This window comes from Hyperolius riggenbachi, chromosome 4 (assembly GCF_040937935.1).
Source record: "Hyperolius riggenbachi isolate aHypRig1 chromosome 4, aHypRig1.pri, whole genome shotgun sequence".
Classification (NCBI taxonomy): Eukaryota; Metazoa; Chordata; class Amphibia; order Anura; family Hyperoliidae; genus Hyperolius; species Hyperolius riggenbachi.
In genome coordinates, this window is record NC_090649.1 from 447,657,697 (window position 1) to 447,679,257 (window position 21,561).

At 43.3% G+C, this 21,561-nt stretch overlaps 1 protein-coding gene across 4 annotated transcripts in view; it reads left to right on the top strand.

The window, feature by feature from the left end:
- Positions 1-21,561, top strand: part of DNAH8 (dynein axonemal heavy chain 8) — a 491,368-nt gene that overhangs the window by 282,984 nt on the left and 186,823 nt on the right. For all 4 annotated transcript variants that reach the window (XM_068232705.1, XM_068232706.1, XM_068232709.1 and 1 more), the window contains one exon: positions 10,962-11,096. In XM_068232705.1, the coding sequence (XP_068088806.1) occupies positions 10,962-11,096 (135 nt within the window). The remainder of the gene's footprint in view (positions 1-10,961; positions 11,097-21,561) is intronic.

Here is a 21,561-nt window from a genome sequence, read left to right on the forward strand (position 1 = left end):
TGCAGCGATTGCGTTCGCATTTTTTCAGAATAAATACATTGTATTTATTCTTTTCCAGGTCAAAGAGTTCACTTCCTGACTTGCATCAGGAAGTGAATGAAAAAAAAATCTCTGAAAAAACTATTAAAAAAACACTTTTAACAAAAACGCAGTGTGCAGTGGAAAAAAAACATGCCCAAAAACGCAAAACGCTCGTGTTTGCGTTTTTAGATGTGAACAAGGCTTTAACACTTTTATCTGTAACTTTTCCGCAGTAGACTCTTTAGCACAGGCAGCCGGTATTGACAAGATTTCATAAACCTCTCATGATTTGGATATAATAAAGCTTAAACTCTTTTCTAGATAGAAATGTCAAGGAAAGTGTATTAGAAGTGGCTGAGAGTAACCTTTGGCACCAAATGTTGGATTAGGAAAAGATGTTGAAGAATTTAAAGAGACACTCAAGCAAAAAAAAAAATTATGATATTATGATTTGTATGTGTAGTATAGCTAAGAAATAAAACATTAAGATCAGATACATCAGTCTAATTCTTTCCAGTACAGAAAGAGTTAGGAAACTCCAGTTGTTATCTCTATGCAAAAAAGCTATTAAGCTCTAGGACTTTCAAAGTGGTGGAGAGGGCTGTCTTCTGACTTTTATTATCTCAACTGTTAGTGAACAAATGTATTTTTCTCTGCCAGAGGAGAGGTCATTAGTTCACAGACTGCTCTGAAAGAATCATTTTAAATGCTGAGTGTTGTGTAATCTGCACATATTATAGAATGATGCAATGTTAGAAAAAAAAACACTATATACCTGAAAATAAAAATATGAGAATATTTTCTTTTTTGCTAATCTTCTAGTAATTATTCATAGTACACAACCAATTCATTATATCATGGAGTTTTTTTTCGCTTCAGTGTCTCTTTAAAGAAGTGTAGCTAACCAGCGTTGCTGCAGCAATGGGTCAGCTGTGCTGGGACCACCCCTAGAGTCACAGGGAATCTTCAGGAATCACCAAAGGTCCGCACCATCAAAAATTCATATTTCTTTATTTATAACTCTTTTGTTTAAATGACATCCATTAAAACAGGTTTGCAAGATAACGCACAGGCGTTTTCGACCCTTCTTCCTCAAATCATTGCAGAGTCGGCCATTGCAGAGGATGTCATTTTAACAAAAGAGTTATAAATATAGAAATATGAATTTTTGATGGTGCGGACCTTTGGCGATTCCTGAAGAATTTAAAGAAGACTGTAAAAAATAAAGGTTTAAAACAGATGGTAAAAATGTGATGTTACTCTATATCATATAACTGTTCAAAGTGTGCAACCTCCAAATATTATTATTATTATTTAGTATTTAAATTGCTCCTTGCTGTGCTGCTCGGTGCACAGTTATGGCGCAGATACAGAAAGTGGCATCACTTATCACTTCCTGTATTTGAACTCGCAGGGCAGCACAGCAAGGAGTGAGCAAGTGGTGAGACAAACTTTGTGGTGAGTCATTGCCTAGGTCTCAGCTCTCTGGTGGTGGAACTAGGCTACCTATAATTGAGCAGGGGTGGGATTAAAGGAACTTTTAAGGCTACCTATATTGGCAATCTACCTCCAAATTGACAATACTGACAATCTGTTGGCTAGCAATCTCATTGTAGTCTTTTTCCCCACCAATGCCTCCTACTTTTCCCCTCCCATATGCCCTCTTTTCTTAAAGTGTACCTGTAAGAAAAAAGTGCCCGGGGGAGGGGGGTACCTACCTCAGGGAGGGGGAGGCCTTTGTATTCTAAAAAGGTTTCCCCCAGCCTTTGTATTCTAAAAAGGTTTCCCCCAGCGCTGGAGGCCTCAAAGCTCTCCTTGTTAGTGTGTGTGCATGTAGCTGCTCTCTGTTCAGGCTCCAGCAGCCAAGCCCAATCACATCCAATCTACTGTGCAGGCACACTGGTGGTTCTTTTTAGGTGATAAAAGTGGTAGAATTAGTGAACAGGTTGAAAAGCCCTGCCCTAGACACACACACCACACACGTTCTCAGCAACTATATTTGTTTTCTTTGACTGCAGTGCTTGCGTTTAGGTCTTCTTTAAAGGGCAACTGATGTGAGAAGAATACGGTGGCTGCCATATTTGTTTTCTTTTAAACTATAACAATAATGTCAGAAACACCTGATCAGCCCCGTTCACATCACAAACGCGGATGGCCACGCATGCGGAACGCAACGCATGCGAACGCACGCCATCCGCGTTTGTGTGCGTTGCGTGGCTGATCCCATCACTGAAAAGTGAATGGGACAGCCACGCGTTTTTACAAAAAATGCGTGCAGCATGCGTTCCCGGACCGCACAGGTCCGGAACGCATGCAGTGTGAACATCAGACATTGCACTCTATGCAATGTCTGATGTCGTGCGTGTCGGCCACCTGCACGCATTTCCAAAACGCGGCTGGAAACGCGTGCAGTGTGAACGGGGCCTAAAAGTATTAGAGACAGAGGATCAGCATGATAGCCAGGTAACTGGCATTGCTTAAAAGGAAAAATAAATATGGCAGCCTCCATATCCCTCTCACTTCAATTATCCTGTAACAGCTCACTTTTTTCACAGTAGTGGTCCTTTAAACAGTTTACATTTGACAGTTAGAATATGGCAGTTTAAAAACAGTTGAAATTTGGCAGTTGAAAAATCGCAGTTGAAATTTGACAGTTCAAAAATTACTGTTGAAAAATGGCAGTTGGAAAATGACAGTTGGAAAATGGCATTTGGCCATTTTCCAACTGTCATTTTCCAACTGTCATTTTCCAACTGCCAAATGTCAACTGCCAAATGTCAACTGTTGTTTTTAACTGTCATTCTCAAACTGCCAAATATTAACTGTCATTTTCCAACTGCCACTTTCCAACTGCCACTTTCCAACTGCCACTTTCCAACTGTCACATTTTAACTGCCATTTCCCAACTGCCAATTTCCAAATGCTTTTTTTAACTGTCATGTTCCAACTGTTATTTTCTAACTGCCATTTTCCAACTGTCATTTTCCAACTGCCATTTTCTAACTGTCAAATTTCAACTGTTTTTAAACTGTCATTTTCCAACTGCCATTTCCAACTGTCCTTTTCCAACTGCCAAATTTCAACTTCCATTTTTCAACTATCCTTTTTTAACTGTTTTCTTCTTCCTTTCCTATTTTATTTATTTTGCAAACACAAGCCTTGAGGTCCTCAATGTTGAATGTTGATTTGCCACCACATATTATGTTTTGGGGGCTAGATTTGCATCATGATTTGCACAATTTAAAACTGCCAATCTCTAAAAAGTCCATAACGAGATCAAACAGTCACAGGTGTCAGATATGCATAACTGTGAAGATGGAGTGGAAGAAAAAGCCTATGGGCTGGTGCACACCAGAGCGGTTCTGGAGAGTTTTTTAAACGCTTGCAGGGGGAAAACAGCTTGGCTTATGAAAGTGAATGGGATGGTGCACACCAGAGCAGGTCGTTTTTCCCACAAACGCAAACTCAGAGGCTGCAGCATTTTTGAGATTTCTGAGGCGTTTCTGCCACAATGTTAAAGTATTGGAAAGTGGAAAACAGCTCTGAAAAACGCTAGATCAGAGCTGTTTTCCAGGCGTTATTGTTACAGAAGCTGCTCAGTAAGGCCCAGTGCACATCGAGCGGTTTTTGGAGCGATCCGCCGGCTGCATCCGCCTCTAAAAACGCTTGTCTAATGTATTGCAATGGGATGGTGCACACCGGTGGTTTGCGGTTTTTGCCAAGCCGCAAACGCGCCTCCTGCTGCGCGTTTGCGGTTTTCGGAAGCGTTTCGTCCTCAATGTAAAGTATAGGAAAAACGCAAACCGCTCTGAAAAACGGCAGTTCAGAGCGGTTTGCCAGGCATTTTTGTTACAGTAGCTGTTCAGTAACAGCTTTTACTGTAACAATATGTGTAATCTGCTACACAAAAACGCATGCAAAACCGCTAGGTATGTTTAGAAAAACTCTCTAAACATACCTAGAATCGCTCTGAAATCAGCTCCCAAAACCGCTAGCGTATTGCGGATCTGCTAGCGGTTTTGGTGTGCACTGGGCCTTACAGCTTTAGGGCCCGTTTACATCTAAAAGTTTTGCGGGAGTGATTTTCCTGTGATTGACGTGGGAAAATCACCTAAACTCAGAGCTTCCTCTCTGCTCTAAGGAGATAAGCAACAGCATAATAACTTTAAAGAAAAACAGTTATTTGTTACAACTTACAGAAATCTTACAAAAACCCTGCAGTGTTTACTTTCTGGTGTACTAGGAGCACAGAAGGGTTAACTTCATGTATTTACATATTAGCCCAAACTATGGCACAGAGTGGCACACCTGACAGCCCTAATTTACACTTGTTGTTTACTTGTTGATAAGGCTTAATTAGACAGACTAATTTCTCTAGACCTGGGCTTTGCACCTGTGGTACACAAATGTGTATGGCTCCGACACTGAAGAAAGCGGCATGCACAGCGTGATGCGGCACAAAGTGGGCATGACCATGGCATGTTATGGATGGAGCCAAATACTAGCAAAATACAGGTAGTCCCCGTTTAACAAATGAGACAGGGACTTGTAGGTCTGTTCTTATCCTTTATCCATTCTCTTTTGGCCCCCTCTTTTCTTCCTGTGCCTCTTATGTCCCCCTCTGTCTCACCTCAGTTTGTGCCTCTTTTGTGTCCCTCTGTGTGACCTCATGTTCCCATCTCATCCCTTTTCTCCTAGTGCCTCTTTTGTCCGCCTCTGTTCCCCATGTGCCTCTTTTATCTCCCTGTGTTACCTCTTGTCACCTTCTGTCTCAGCTCGTCCCCTTGCCCTAGTCAGGTATAGGTGCCCCCAGTATAGGTATCCAGGCATAGGTTCCCCCAGTATAAGTAGCCAGCTATAGGTGGTGCCCCAGTATAGGTATCCTGGTGTAGATGCCCCAGTATAAGTAGCCTGGTATAGCTGGTGCCCCAGTATAGGCCAGCAAGATACAGGTGCTCCCAGTATAGGTATTCAACTATAGGTGATGCCCCGGTATAGGTAGCCTGGTATAGTTGCCCCAGTATAGGTAGCCAGGTACAGGTGGTGCCCTCAGTAAAGATAGCCAAGTATAGGTGGTGCCTCAGTATAGGTAGCCAGGGTTAGGTGGTGCCCTCAGTAAAGGTAGCCAGGTATAGGTGGTGCCCCAGTATAGGTAGCCAGGTATAGGTGGTGCCCTCAGTAAAGATAGCCAAGTATAGGTGGTGCCCCAGTATAGGTAGCCCGGTATAGGTGGTGCTCCAGTATAGGTAGCCCAGTATAGGTGGTGCTCCAGTATAGGTAGCTAGGTATAGGTGGTTCCAGACCCAGAATAGGTAGCCGTAGCCAGATATAGGTGGTGCCCCAGTATAGAAAGTCTGCTGTAGCGGGCTCACTCATCTGCTCCTCACGTTCAAGTGCTGATGTCACTCTCTGGTTAGTGAGCCACAGGCCCGCACACAGCACATGCGGCCCTTCCAGCGCTTTGGGGGGGCCCAGGGCCCCCAGAAGCCCTGGGCCCCTCACTGCATTGTCAGTTGTCCCTCCCTGATGGCTGCCCTGGTTCCCGCTCATTGATCAAAGTCCCCGTGTGAATGAATGCAGCTGTCCAAGAGACGGCGCCTTCATTCACAAAAACCAACCATGCATTGCTTCCTGTTTGCGTAGTAATACTACGCATGAGGAACTCAGCCGTGAGGACATCTTGTGGCCAAATAGTAAAATTACATCTTGTAATGATCGGTGTCAGTAAGCAGAGAGAATCTGATTATTAGTGATCTGCAGTATCACCAATAATGCAGATGTCACCTGATTATTGATGATCTGCAGAATCACCAATAATGCAAGTGCAACTAACCTCTGGATACCGTATGCAGAAAATGACAATCAAAACTGTACAATATACAAGATTGTGGAAATATCCACCACACGGTGATTCCTCAGAGGTGTGGTTACCTCTGAATGGGAACCCCGTGTGTGAGATCCTCGGCCCAGACGAACATTGGGATCTCGGCCCTTGGCAGTAATCGTCTGCTAGGGCAGGCGTCTCGGAGAGGCAAGCCTCAGAGATTTCCCACCAGTGGGAGACGTTCCACTGGGGAAAAGAAAGGTCAGACAGGCAAAGGTTCGGCAACAGAGAGACGGCAGCAGTACAAGAACAGAAGGCTGATTCAGAGTCCGTTAACAGGCAGGGTCGGCAACTAAGAATCAGATAGGCAAAGGTACAAAATCGAGAAGAGGAGAGAGTAGTCAGGGATAGCCAAAGTCAAGACACAGATAAATATGCAATACAATCCTAAACTGAGGTGTGACGTCCTTGATATCAACACCTAGGGACTGAGCTAAGGTCTGAGCGTTTACACCGAGGTATTCACAACAGCAGACAACTTGCTACTGACCAGCAAGTCCTATTTGTAGCCAGAGAGCTACTCAGCGCCGCCCCAGAGCCCCAGCCAATCCAGAGCACTGCAGGAGTCAGCTGACCGGCCTAGTCAGCTGACTCTTCTCCTGGAACAATAAAGTTCCTGTCTCCTCGCGCGTGCGCGCGTGATCTGCCGCCTCCGCGCAGGCGAGAGAGCGGGCGACCCCCCAGGTAGCACGTGTGCGACGGAGTCCGCCGAGCTCACGGACTCTGCCGCCTGCCCTACACCACTTGCCGGCAGGAGTGCGGAGGCCCCTGTCCGAAATGTGCCGCCACGTGCGCTCTGGCGGCGGCTTCGCTATCTCTCACACATCTACATTTTTTTAAATAAAAGCCCTATGTTGACCTTATTTTACATTTTTAATTAACCTCTGACCTCCCACACTCCCCAATAGTTACCCCCAAACATTTAAAAAATAAAGATAAAATAATAAAAACATTTACAAACAAAAATAAATAAATAGTTACCTTAGGGACTGAAATGTTTTAATATGTACTAGCCGACCCGCGGCGTACCATACGCCGCATAAGAGGGTAGAGGGCAGGAAGGGGGTATTGGGCACAGGGGAGGGGGGTTGGACCCCCCCTCAACTGGGTCCCCCATGTGTGCTGTACCTCCAGCTTAAGCTCAGCAGGAACCCCCTCACCTGGGTCCCCATGTGCGCTCCCCCTGCAGCTTAAAGAGACTCCGTAACAAAAATTGCATCCTGTTTTTTATCATCCTACATGTTCCAAAAGCTATTCTAATGTGTTCTGGCTAACTGCAGCACTTTCTACTATGACAGTCTCTGTAATAAATCAATGTATCTTTCCCCTGTCAGACTTGTCTGCCTGTGTCTGGAAGGCTGCCAAGTTCTTCAGTGTTGTGGTTCTGCTATGAACTCACCCTTTCTGGCCCCTCTATGCACACTGCCTGTGTGTTATTTAAATAAGAGAGAAGAGAGAAGCTGCTCTAATCAGCTGGATAAATCGTCCTCTGAGCTGGCTGGGCTTTCACATACTGAGGAATTACAAACAAGGGCAAAGCTGTTTGCAAGAAGAAAAGAGCAGCCTGAAACTTCAGTGCATGGGGGAAAGAAACACACAAATGATCTCTTGAGATTCAAAAGGAATGCTGTATACAGCCTGCTTATGTATGGATGTATTTTCTATGTGTGGACATACTGTACATCAACCTACTTCCTGTTTTGGTGGCCATTTTGTTTGTTTACAAACAAACTTTTTAAAACTGTTTTTAACCACTTTTAATGCGGCGAGGAGCGGCGAAATTGTGACAAAGGGGTAATAGGAGATGTCCCCTAAAGCACTGGTATGTTTACTTTTGAGCGATTTTAACAATACAGATTCTCTTTAAGCTCAGCAGGAACCCCCCCCCCTGCTTAAGCACAGTAGCAGCTGCAACTATTAGTAAGAGGCAGCGGGCGGGGATGACTCACCTCTTCCGTGTTCTATCATTTGTTCCACTGTCGTCACTTCCTGCGATGCCGCACACTGTATTGGTGTAATTTGCCTTTTTAAAACAGAAGGAAATCTGCAATAATTCAGCTATAAGTGAACATTTGTGGTTACCCACAATGCACTGCTACTAAATATGCAAATTACCCCTTTTCCCCTTTGGTAAGCCAAGCAAGCATCCAGAGCCACAGGCGTATAGCAAGCATAGAGCTTTAATTTTACACAGTCATAACAAACCCACATGTAGACAGCCTGTTTCGGACTTTTGATCCTCATCAGTACATGGCAGAGATTGATACAGCTGTATGAGATAGGGCTTGGACCAGTACAACAGAGTAACCAAGCAGCTCAGGGTGACCCAAACTACTCGGAATGTATAGGGGGAAAAAAGGGACCAAAAAGACCTCCTACTAAAAAAATCAAAGCTTGGTGTAATTTGCCTTCCTAAAACAGAAGGAAATATGCAATAATTCAGCTATAAGTGAACATTTGTGATTACCCACAATGCACCGCTACTAAACATGCAAATTACTCCTTTTCTAGTGTTGTCCGGATCATGAACGATTCGGATCTTTGATCCGAATCTATTTTGTGAGTCGAATCATCCGAATCATCAAAATGAGTGATTTGGATCGAAAAAGGGGCGGGGCAAGGAGCGACACGCCCCCTCTCAGCGGGCAGCGGGGTCCTGAAAGCAGAGCAGGGATGGATCGCTGAGTTGGAGGGGAGCCAGCCTTGCAGGGAGACAGGTAGATGAGAGAGAGGGGACATGGGTGCCACTGCCAGATATGTGTAGAGCACACATACTGGCTGAAATGTGCTGCTGAATATAGGCTGGCTGTTCCGTAGTGCTGCACAGTGATCACATTGGAAACTTTTGGCTCAGCACAGCTCAGTAACTTTGCAGGCACTGTGATTGAAAGGCAATATGATCCTCCTGCACTCGGCACTAAACAGCTGCACTTCACTTCTGGGAATGCTTTGGGGAATGCTTTCTTTCACTGTGCAACATTTGCATTCAAAGTACACAGATGAGCATATAGGTGAAATATATGTAAAGCATATGATTGCAGCATGTGGGTATTGTGTGCAAGCAAACATTTCTGCTCTCTGCTCGTCCCTCCTCCCTTCTCTGTCCATTCCCTGCCCTCTGTCCATCTTCTCCCCTTCTCTGTGTGTCCACCCCCCTCTCCTTCTCCTGTCCACAGCAGGGAAAGACCTGTCCTGCTATTCATTTCACCCCCGAATGCTTCAGTAGTAAAATGATCCGAGATTCGGATCAAAGATCCGGATCTTTTCAATGATCCGATTCGAATCATCCGGATCATTGAAAAGATCCGAACTTCCCATCTCTATCCTTTTCACCTGGTAAGTCAAGCAAGCATATAGCTTTAAATTTTACACAGCCATATCAAAATAGCAAAGCTTGGTGTAATTTGCCTTCCTAAAACAGAAGCAAATATGCAATAATTCAGCTATAAGTGAACATTTGTGGTTACCCACAATGCACCACTACTAAATATGCAAATTATTCCTTTTCACCATTGGCAAGTCAAGCAAGCCTATAGCTTTAAGTTTTACACAATCATGTCGAACCCACATGTAGACAGCCTATTTCAGACATTTGGTCCTCATCAGTACATAGCAGGGATTGATAAGGCTGTATGAGATTTGGCTTGGACCAGTACAGCAGAGTAACCAAGCAGCTCAGGGTGACCCAAACTTCTAAGAAAGTATAGGAGGGTAAAAGAGACCAAAAAGCCCTTCTACTAAAAAAAGCAAAGCTTGGTGTAATTTTCCTTCTTAAAACAGAAGCAAATCTGCAATCATTCAGCTATAAGTGAACATTTGTGGTTACCCACAATGCACTGCTACTGAATATGCAAATTATCCCTCTTCGCCATATGGCACTACATATTCTTCTTGCTCAGACCAGCCCCTTCTTCTTGCTTGGACCGGCCCTGGGGGCAGGGCGCTACTTCTTCTTCTTGCTTGAAGGTTGAGGCACTTAGCCTATTATATATATAGATGTCAAGAGGATATATTGAGATTACTTATATTATGGGCTTGTAATTGGGGATGGATGCAAAACTGAAAAAATGCACCTTTATTTCCAAATAAAATATTGGCGCCATACATTGGCTATCATTCATAAAGAGGCTGTCGGTAAGGGGAATCAGTGCGGGAAAACACCGCTGGCGGTATTTTAGACTTCTGGGTGGGCATTCACAGAAAAGTATCCATGTGCGGTAGCACTGCGGAGATTCCCCGAACTAGGCTGGCGATAGGCAGGCGGTAGGCAGGTGGAGACACGGAAGCTGCAGAGTTGATACATTTCTCCGTGTTCCGCTCTGCTGCAGCTGCCTGGGAGGTCTGTGTGTCTCCATTCACTTGCATTGGTATCGCCACATCAGAGGGAGCGGGACTTCCCGACCTGACACCGCTTGCGGTGTTCTTCATGAATGAACATTTTGCTACATTTGTTCCGATAATCACCGCACAAGGCGGTGATTTATCACTCTGCTCGTTAGTGTCATTTTTTCATGCGGAAAGAGCCTTTATGAATGCTGACTTTGCCGAGTGGTCGGTAAAGTCAGCTGTTTTTAGCATTTCCGCATGCGGAAATGCTTTATGAATGATAGCCATTGTACTATGGAAAAATTTTGCAATAACTGGGAAAAATGGGCAAACAAAATGTGTGGGTTTTAACTACAGTAGCATGTATTATTTTAAAACTATAATGGTCGAAAACTGAGAAGTAATACATTTTTTCATTTTTTTTTCTTATTTTTCCTGTTAAATTTTTTTTAGAATAAAATAATTCTTAGCAAAAAGTACCCCCCCCCCCCCCAGAAAGCCTAATTGGTGGCAAAAAAGACGAGATATAGATTGTTTTATTGTGATAAGTAGTAATAAAGTTATAGGCGAATGAATGGATGGAGTGCTGACAGGTGAAAATTGCTCTGTTTTTTTTTTTAAGGGGAAAAACCCTTGGAGGTGTAGTGGTTAATCTTTGTATAAAGGCATAATTATTGTCATCTTATATAGGAAAAGTGAACAGTGTATCTATCTGTTTGCATTATTTTAGGTTCATTATGATTTTGGCTTGAGAAACATTCTGTCTGTTCTGAGGACATTGGGAGAGCAGAAGCGGGCCAGACCGGAGGAGAGTGAGTCTAGCATCGTTATGAGAGTCTTGCGGGATATGAACCTTTCAAAACTGGTAAGTAGCTTTTTATATGATTGCCTGTGAGATTTCTAACACTAGGACACTATGGGAATATTTTCCCCTCTCTTACTGAGACAACACAACAGTAGGTGCCCAAAAAGTACCGTATGTAAAACAAAAACAGTTTAAAAAGAAGGTAAGTGTTGCCTTACCTTCATTACCTTCATATAGACCACTGATCTAAAATTTGCAAACTTGTGTTCACGTTTTAGCAACAAACTCTGAGCACACTGAGCAGAAAAAGGCACTCAGTTTGTTGACACTACAACTCAAGCACTGTACTTGACCTAAGAAAGCTGCTGAAAGCTGCAAAGTGCATTGTCCTTTTTTGTGCTAAAACTTGAATAAAAGTTTGAAAAATCAATCAGTGGTCTATATGATCACACATCACTAAAGCTGGCCATACACTTATAGATTTTCACCCAATGTTCCAAAACGATCGATTCCTTACAGCTGGGAATCTATTGAAAATCTATCAAACTGCAGAGTTGCACTGTGCGATGCAGTGCAAAGCTATAGGCAGGGGCTTTGCTAGAATCCTAAGAGATCCATGGCACTTTTGGGCACTCTACCCAAAAAATGGGTGTAGCCATGCACCTGAATGTGGGTGTGGTTGTGGGCGGAGTCACGTTTACATGAACTTAACAGTGGTCTGAGTAGGTATGCCCAGCAAAATGTTGGATGAAGCCCCCCCCCCCTTTCCATTAATACAAAAAAATGCAGCAAATCACATAAATAGGAAGTTCCACTTAAACATAACTAGGCAGTGTTACCTGACTTCTGTGCTGGCTGGTCTGGCTTTCTGCTGGGCGGGCTGGCCTGCTGCCAGTCCCCCCATAGCATTCCCTGACCTTCTAGTGGACCCCCTCCTATGCTCCCACGGGCCTCCCATTGAGGCATCACAACTCCCAGCATGCCTCCATAGAAGAGCCACAGCTCCCTGCATGCTCTCATAAGGGCATCACAGCACCTAGCATGGCATCACAGCAACTAATATGCCCACACAAAAGGCACCATAACACCCACATGACACCATAGCACCCAGCATGGCAACACAGCATACAGCAATGGTGGGTGGAGGGCACGCTAGGTGCTGTGTAGTACCATGCTGGGTGCTGTGGTCACTCTGTGGAGCATGCTGAATACTGTGTGATGTCATGCTGGCTGGTGCCTCTCCTCTGCCTGGGGGACATCCGGGGCACCCCAGAATAGATCAGGGGCATGTGCCACTGATCTTTGGGGCTAGCAACGCCCCTGGCTATAGGCCTTTGGTCTGCCAATGCTTTACCCCACCCCTGATTGTTTTATATTTTCCATCCTGTCTAATTGATACTTTTGATTGATTCTTAGTCAAAATTGATCAAAAATCAATTGATCTGACATTTTGAGGAATTGACTCCCAGCAGATGAATCGAATCTGCAAGGAATCAAATGAGAAAATAGATGAGTGTATGGGCACCTTTACCTCCTATTTAAACTGTTTTTAATAGTTTTATACACTTTTTGGGTACCTCCTGTTGTGTTGTTTCTTACTTAAATGGACCCTGAGCAGTGGCTAAAATATGAAATCCTGACTTACCTGGGGCTTCCTCCAACCCCCATAGCCCTCAAGGTCCCCCGGCGTCCTCTTCTTCCTTTCCATGGTCCCGCTGGTGGCTCCAGTAATCCGGCGATTTTGGCTGAAATCATGTGTGTGCACCCGTCGCGTCATCACGCCGGTCACCGTAAGCCTCCTGTGCATGCGCTGTTCTCTGCAGACTGAACTGCACATGCGCAGGACATTTACAGCGACCGGGGTGACTACGCGAGAGGGGTGTGCTGGATTACCAGAGCCGCTAGTGGTTCCACGAAAGAGAAGAAGATGCCGGGACTACGGGGGGATGGGGGTTTAGTTGGGCTGCCCCAGGTAAGTCCAGATTTCATTTTTTAAGCCACTGCTCAGAGTCCCTTTAACCATCCCTGTTGAGGGGATTGGAATTTGATGTTATTCCATAAGGTTCCTTTTTTGGAGCTGCGACCACCCCTACATCAAGTCTGAGCATTTCCCACAAGCTATCTTGAGTGGTTGCTTATAGCAGCAACTGTGGCTTGTGGGTATATTTTCATCAAAGTATCACAAGTGATATACTGCAGCAGTGCTCCCAGTGTCCCTGTGTTCCTTTTGTTTCTTATGCTACATACACACTTGAGATAAAAGTCTTTGGAAAAGGCAAGATCACAGACCAATTTTTCCATGTAGTATGAGAGCCATAGTCTACACAGTCTATTCTATGGAGCTGAACTCCCCATCAGATAAAAATCCTTGCAAGATGTTGCACACAAAGATACTGTAGACATTCAAAAGATCAGTATCTGTAAAAGAACTGTTCCTGCAAAAGATCCGTTCCTGCAAAATGCATTCATAGTCTATGATATCTGCAGATCCCATACACACCTTGGTTAACAGATATTCATCTGCAGATCAGATCCACCAGGATGGATCTTCAGATCTGCAGATGATTGTCAGATATGCAGATGAATGTCTGTTAAACAAGGTGTGTATGAGGATCTGCAGATATCATAGACTATGAATGCATTTTGCAGGAACAGATCTTTTGCAGATACTGATCTTTTGAATGTGTACAGCATCTGTGTGTGCAGGATCTTGCAAAGATTTTTATCTGATGGGGAGTGCTGCTCCATAGAATAGACTGTGTAGAGTATGGCTCTCGTACTACATGGAATGGGGTAAAATTGGTCTGTGATTTTTCATTTTCCAAAGACTTTTATCTCAAGTGTGTAAGTAGCATTACTCACATCTGTTGCTGAGTACATTACGATGTCAAGAACCACGTGGCCTGGTATTTCCCAGGTCTCTGAGCTCCACCCTCGCGTGGCCAGCTGCTCTGGGCAATTCCAGCATTTTTAAACTTTTTTTGTTAAAAAATGTAAAGAATCGTATTTTAGTCCCACTGTCTAAATTCAAAGGAAGATGCAAACACACATACAAAAAAATAAAAAAAATAAAAAGCATAATATACCACATTTGGTATTTTACAGTTTTTTCTGAATTCGCTAAGATTTCCATTCATGTGATAATAGTTTGATAATGTGCTGAGAAACTGACAATTCACTAAGATTTTTACCTCATGCGGTATTTCACTTTAAGAAATTAGGTATTATTTCATTTTCTATTTGATGGATTATTGCAGTGCAGGAAAAACTGTAATAGTGATGAAAGTTGTGATACAGATATCATTTTTTATTATTCTAAAGTTTTAATATATACTAGCCGACCCGCGGCGTAGCATACGCCGCATGAGAGGGTAGGGGGCAGGAAGGGGGTATTGGGCACAGCGGCGGGGAGGGGGGTTGGACCCCCCCTCAACTTGGTCCCCCATGTGTGCTCTACCTCCAGCTTATGTTCAGCAGAAACCCCCCCCCTCACCTGGGTCCCCCATGTGCACTCCCCCTCCAGCTTAAGCTCAGCAGGAACCCCCCCCCTCACCTGAGTCCCCCATGTGCGCTCACCCTCCTGCTTAAGCACAGTAGCAGCCGCCACTATTAGTAAGAGGCAGCGGGCGGGGATGACTCACCTCTTCCGTGTTCCATCGTGCATTCCACTGTCGTCACTTCCTGCAATGCCGCACGCTATATTGGTGTAATTTGCCTTTTAAAACAGAAGGAAATCTGCAATAATTCAGCTATAAGTGAACATTTGTGGTTACCCACAATGCACTGCTACTAAATATGCAAATTACCACTTATCTCCCTTGGTAAGCCAAGCAAGCATCCAGAGCCACTGGTGTATAGCAAGCATATTGCTTTAAATTTTACACAGTCATATCAAACCCACATGTAGACAGCCTGTTTCAGACTTTTGATCCTCATCAGTACATGGCAGGGATTGATACGGCTGTATGAGATAGGGCTTGGACCAGTACAACAGAGTAACCAAGCAGCTCAGGGTGACCCAAACTACTCGGAATGTATAGGGGGATAAAAGGGACCAAAAAGACCTCCTACTAAAAAAGCAAAGCTTGGTGTAATTTGCCTTCCTAAAACAGAAGGAAATATGCAATAATTCAGCTATAAGTGAACATTTGTGGTTACCCACAATGCACTGCTACTAAATATGCAAATAATTCCTTTTCACCCTTAGTAAGCCAAGCAAGCGTCCAGAACCACTGGTGTATAGCAAGCCTATAGCTTTACATTTTACACAGCCATATCAAACCCACATGTGACAACCTGTTTCAGACTTTTGGTCCTCATCTGTACATGGCAAGGATTAATATGGTGGTGTGAGATAGGGCTTGGACCAGTACAACAGAGTAACCAAGCAGCTCAGGGTGACCCAAACCACTCGGAATGTATAGGTGGATAAAAGGGACCAAAAAGACCTCCTACTAAAAAAATCAAAGCTTGGTGTAAATTGACTTCTTAAAGAGACTCCGAAGCGAGAATAAATCTCGCTTCAGAGCTCATAGTTAGCAGGGGCAAGTGTGCCCCTGCTAAACCGCCGCTATAGCGCTGCTAAACGGGGGTCCCTTCACCCCCAAACCCCCCACTGCGACACTTGGTCGCAGACTTGGTCGCTCCTGGAGGCAGGGCTAACGGCTGAAGCCCTGCCTCCAGCCGCGTCTATCAGCGGCGCATCGCCGCCTCTCCCCCGCCCCTCTCAGTGAAGGAAGACTGAGAGGGGCGGGGAGAGGCGGAGATACGCGCTGACAGACGCGCTTGGGGCAGGGCTGCGGCGGTTAGCCCTGCCCCAACCAGGAAGCACTCCCCCGCTGAAACAAGGGGATTTGGGGGATCAGGGACCCCCGTTAAGCCGCAGGATAGCGGCGGTTTAGCAGGGGCACACATGCCCCTGCTATCTATGAGGTCTGAAGCGAGAATTATTCTCGCTTCAGACTCTCTTTAAAACAGAAGGAAATCTGCAATAATTCAGCTATAAGTGAACATTTGTGATTACCCACAATGCACCACTACTAAATATGCCAATTATTATTTTCTTTCACCCTTGGTAAGTCAAGCAAGTCTATAGCTTTAAGTTTTACACAGTCATATCAAACCCACATGTGAAAGCCTATTTCAGATATTTGGTCCTCATCAATACATAGCAGGGATTGTTAAGGCTGAATGAGATAGGGCTTGGACCAGTACAACAGAGTAACCAAGCAGCTCAGGGTGACCCAAACTACTAAGAATGTATAGGAGGATAAAAGAGACCAAAAAGCCCTCCTACTAAAAAAAAAACAAAGCTTGGTGTAATTTTCCTTTTTAAAACAGAAGCAAATCTGCAATCATTCAGCTACACGTGCACATTTGTGGTTACCCACAATGCACTGCTACTGAATATGCAAATTATCCCTCTTTGCCCTTGGTTTGATATGACACTACTTCTTCTTCTTGCTTGGACCAGCCCCTTCTTCTTGCTTGGACCGGCCCTGGGGGCAGGGCGCTACTTCTTCTTCTTGCTTGAAGGTTGAGGCACTTACTCTATTATATATATAGATTATAACATATATTTATATAACTTATATGTATTATATTGTACTGACAAGTAAAGTGCAAGTCCAAGCTGCATAACATTAACAAATTTAGTTTCAGCTCAAAACCATTAGCATCTTATTAACCATACCTCCCAACTTTTTGAGATGAAAAAGAGGGACACTTAAAGAGACACTGAAGCGAAAAAAAAATGATGACATTATGATTTGTATGTGTAGCACAGCTAAGAAATAAAACATTAAGATTAGATACATCAGTGTAATTGTTTCCAGTACAGGAAGAGTTGAGAAACTCCAGTTGTTATCTCTATGCAAACAAGCCATTAAGCTCTCCGACTAAGTTAAGGCCCATAATTTTGAGTGTGGAGTCGCACTTGCTTGGCTTCCATCAATTTCAGATGGTCAGGTGTGCAGATCTAATAGTCCCGGACACCATGGGACTCAAACTGTGGCAAATGAAGAGAAAGATCCGCACCACCTTCAGAAAAGCTTAGTCTGTTTTATTGGAAAAAAAACATACAAATTTAAAAAGAACTTTAAGGCAGGACAGTCCACTGTTTCGGGCTCCTGCCCATCTTCATGCTGCCTAGTTCTGAAGTAACATACAAAAACACCAACATATATACAGAGAAACAACCAATCACTGAGTATATACTAATTAGAGGACCTGATGGGAAACAGCCTATTTACATATCTAGTCACACCTCCAACTCCCCCATTGGTGGATCTGAGCAAGATCCAAACATTCAAAAAATAACTGTCAATAATGGCTGAATAAAAAAATATCAAAATCAGGCATGCCTCTAAGATGTATTGGCAAGATATCAGCCAAAACGCCATGGTGGAATATGCTGAATAGCAGAAAAAATCCAAAAAGTAACATTTTATTCAAGAAAACAAAACATCAAAATCCGCATGGAAATGACACATAAACGCATCAATACGACGCGACGCCATACCCGCATACGCGTATAGATGACGTAATAATGCATATCCTCTATCTAGACTACTGACGATCAAAAATACGCATCTATGCCGGACGTATATACACATGAGACAAGCGCTCAAAAAATGACGCATAAACGTATAAAAAATTACGTATCAATAAAACAATCGCCTAGAAAGTGCCACATGAACGCGTCCTAACTATACGCAATCTTTGCGACTAAAAATACGCGTAAAATTAACCAAACACCAAAAAATGCCGAAAAAATGCCGAAAAATGCCAAAAAAATGCCGAAAAAATGTCAAAAAAAGCCGAAAAAATGTCAAATAAATGCCAAAAAAATGCCAAGAAAATGCTGAAAAAATGCCAAAAAATGCCAAAAACATAAAAATGCCATATATGAAAAAATCATGCCATATATGAAAAAAATCAATTCAGCACTTTCCACCAATGGTATATCAGATGATTGGTAGTATAATAAAAAATATCCAATAAAAGAAAGCTAATAAGGCCTATAAATATCTATGAGTCTATCAGTATCACCAATCTAGTCTCAAATCATATTCTTTATTTAACCCACTATTCACAGTGTCAAGTTCTCTGATCCATTTAGATTCTAACTTCAATAATCTAGACAATCTATCACCCCCTTTATTATCCTGTTTAACCCCATCGATGACACAAACCCTAAGCTGACTAACATTGTGTCAAAAGGTAGTAAAATGCTCTGAAACGGCCTGATCCATATTCTTTTTGCGAATGGTAGATTTGTGCGAGGCCAAACGATCTTTCAATCTCTGTGTCGTTTGGCCAACATAGCACTTACCACATGGGCATTTAAGCATATAAACCACCCAACGAGAATCACAAGTGTACCTATCTCGTATGGCATATCGTTTACCACTCATAGGGTGAAAAAAGGTATCACCCTTAATGAGGCTATTACAAATATGACATTGTAAACAGGGAAAAATGCCACATTGCTTTGGTTGTTTATTAATACTGATATCAGAATGAACCAATTTACTCCTAAGGGAGGGTGCTCTTTTGTAACAGAACATAGGGGGGCGATTAAATTCCTTAATATAAGGTAATGAATCCCTAAGAATATTCCAATGTCGTTTAATACAACGTTCCACTTGACTACTGACTACACTATAAGTGGAAACAAATGCAACCCTATCTTGTTTGTCTTGTCTACCAGAGCCTCTCCTTCTCCTACCCCCACCTGGTCTATTATCAAGTTGGTTAAGAAGTAATTTGGTAGGGTATCCCCTTTGCTTAAAGCGTACCACCATTTCGGACAACCTCAAGTCTTGTTTGCCCTCCTGGCTGACAATTCTGTCAACCCGTTGGAACTGTCCACCAGGGATATTATGGCTCATGTGCTGCGGGTGAAAACTCCTGAAATGTAAAATAGCATTCCTGTCGGTCTCTTTACGAAAAAGATCGGTCACCAAGTGTCCATCTTCCTTGATAACCATGGTGTCTAAATAAGAAATCATCAACTGATGATAATTGATGGTCAATTTAATGAAGGGACACTTCAAATGCAGGGAACTGACAAAATCAACTAGGGCCGAGTGTGGCCCCGCCCACAGACAAAAAACATCGTCTATGTAACGAAGCCAACATCTGGCATATTTCTGAAAAAAAGAATTGGTATAGACAAAGGCTTCTTCATAAAGACCCATAAAAAGGTTAGCATAGACAGGGGCCACACTTGAACCCATCGCTGTTCCCCTGCATTGAAGATAAAAAGACCCATCAAAAAGAAAATAATTTTCTCTCAAAATAATATTCAAGAGCGCCAGCAGGAAAGCCCTTTGAGAGTCGTCAAAATCAGACGATGTGAACAAATAATGCTCGACAGCCTCCACACCCCCATCGTGTGGGATGGAGGTGTAGAGGCTCTCAACATCCAGGGTCACCAACAACCAATGATCTTTAACATCAGTAAACTTACCGATCTCTTCCAAAAAGGCCCCAGTGTCTTTAATAAATGATGGCAGGCTACAAACAAATGGTTGGAGAATTCGATCAAGAAAAGAGGCTAAGGGAGAAAAAACAGAATTAGTAGCAGCAACAATAGGTCGTCCTGGGGGAAAAAGAGTATTCTTATGTATTTTTGGTAAAGTGTATAGCAATGGAGTGGATGGGCACTGATTGATAAGAAACTTAGATAAATCATCACCAATTAATCCACTATCATGGGCTTGTTTAACTAAAACATCAATTTTGCCCATGATGGAAACAATCGGATTACCATCCAACCTGCAATACACTCTAACATAAGATAATTGTTTCTCAATTTCCTGGATATAATAATCCCTATCAAGTATGACCACTGCTCCTCCCTTGTCCGCTGGGCGAATGATGATTTGTAAATTCTGTTCTAAAGATCTAATGGCATTCCTTTCATCTGAACTCAAATTATGATTCACAACTAGCTTTCCCGTTCTCACTATCTTCTCAACCTTACCAATATCCCCCATGACCCTTTTAGAAAATAAATCAATGGCCGGGTGACTATTTGGGGTAAATGCACTTTTATTCCTAAGGCCCAAACCCTGTAATGTAAGACATTCATCTCGGGCAGGAGCAGTGAAGTGAAAAATACTCTCAGATCGGGGAGTCCCGAAAAATTTTTTTAGTTTCAGTGTTCTGAAAAAACGATTTAGTTCGACATCCAGTGAAAAAAAGTCCGGAAAACTAGTTGGGCAAAAAGAAAGTCCATATTCGAGAACCTTCTTCTCAGAATCTTTTAATGAATACTTAGAGATATTCACGACCAGTGAGGGTGTCAAGGTCGCTTCCTGAGTTGCATTGGACTCTTCTGTTTGATTGTATTTCCTCCTGTGTTTCTTACCACCTCGTCTGTTCTTACGTTTGTTGTTTCTGGAGAGTGGTCCCGGGAGGATAAAAAATCAGAAGATGATCCTCCAGATGTATCTACACCAGATTGATGCTGTGGTCTACGGTTCTTTCTAATGTTACCCGGTCTACCTCTCCCTCTAGGGGATGGTTGGAACGGTTTCTTGCCGGGAAGGGTCCGCCTCTGCCAGCTGTAAACATAGCCATTAGTATAGTCATTTCGGTCCCTTTTAAACTTAGATCTCTTAGAGTCCTCCAGCCCAACAGCAAAAGACTTCATTTTGGTGTCTAAAGTCTCCAGATAAACCTGAAAGTCATCATCACTGAGGATATCTTTAAGCTCAGATTCCAACATACTCATTTTAATCTCCAGTTTAGGAAGTTCTCGGTGTATACGAGCTACCATATGGACCATCGAGTCAAAAGAGGCTTTATTCCATATTTTCGCCCACACATTGGTAAACTCCACATCATCTGAAAAAAGGAAAGGAGCCACATGTGATCTACTTGACCGTGGGATAACACCTGCTCGATGATATTCTGCCAGTGTCTTTGCATGCAGGTCCAATGTCACCCACGATTTCCTAGTCATCTCCAGGTCCTGTTTAATAAGTTTCGGATCCGTTTTATTGAGATAGGTTGAACCTCCTTCTGCTCGAGCCAGAATAGTGCTGATCTGCTCATAGGTATAGGAAAACACATTGTCCCTTTTCTCTAGGCCTTCTTCTGCCATGGTGCAAGCTCCTTGGTGTCAAAAATCAACAGTAATTTTGAGTGTGGAGTCGCACTTGCTTGGCTTCCATCAATTTCAGATGGTCAGGTGTGCAGATCTAATAGTCCCGGACACCATGGGACTCAAACTGTGGCAAATGAAGAGAAAGATCCGCACCACCTTCAGAAAAGCTTAGTCTGTTTTATTGGAAAAAAACATACAAATTTAAAAAGAACTTTAAGGCAGGACAGTCCACTGTTTCGGGCTCCTGCCCATCTTCATGCTGCCTAGTTCTGAAGTAACATACAAAAACACCAACATATATACAGAGAAACAACCAATCACTGAGTATATACTAATTAGAGGACCTGATGGGAAACAGCCTATTTACATATCTAGTCACACCTCCAACTCCCCCATTGGTGGATCTGA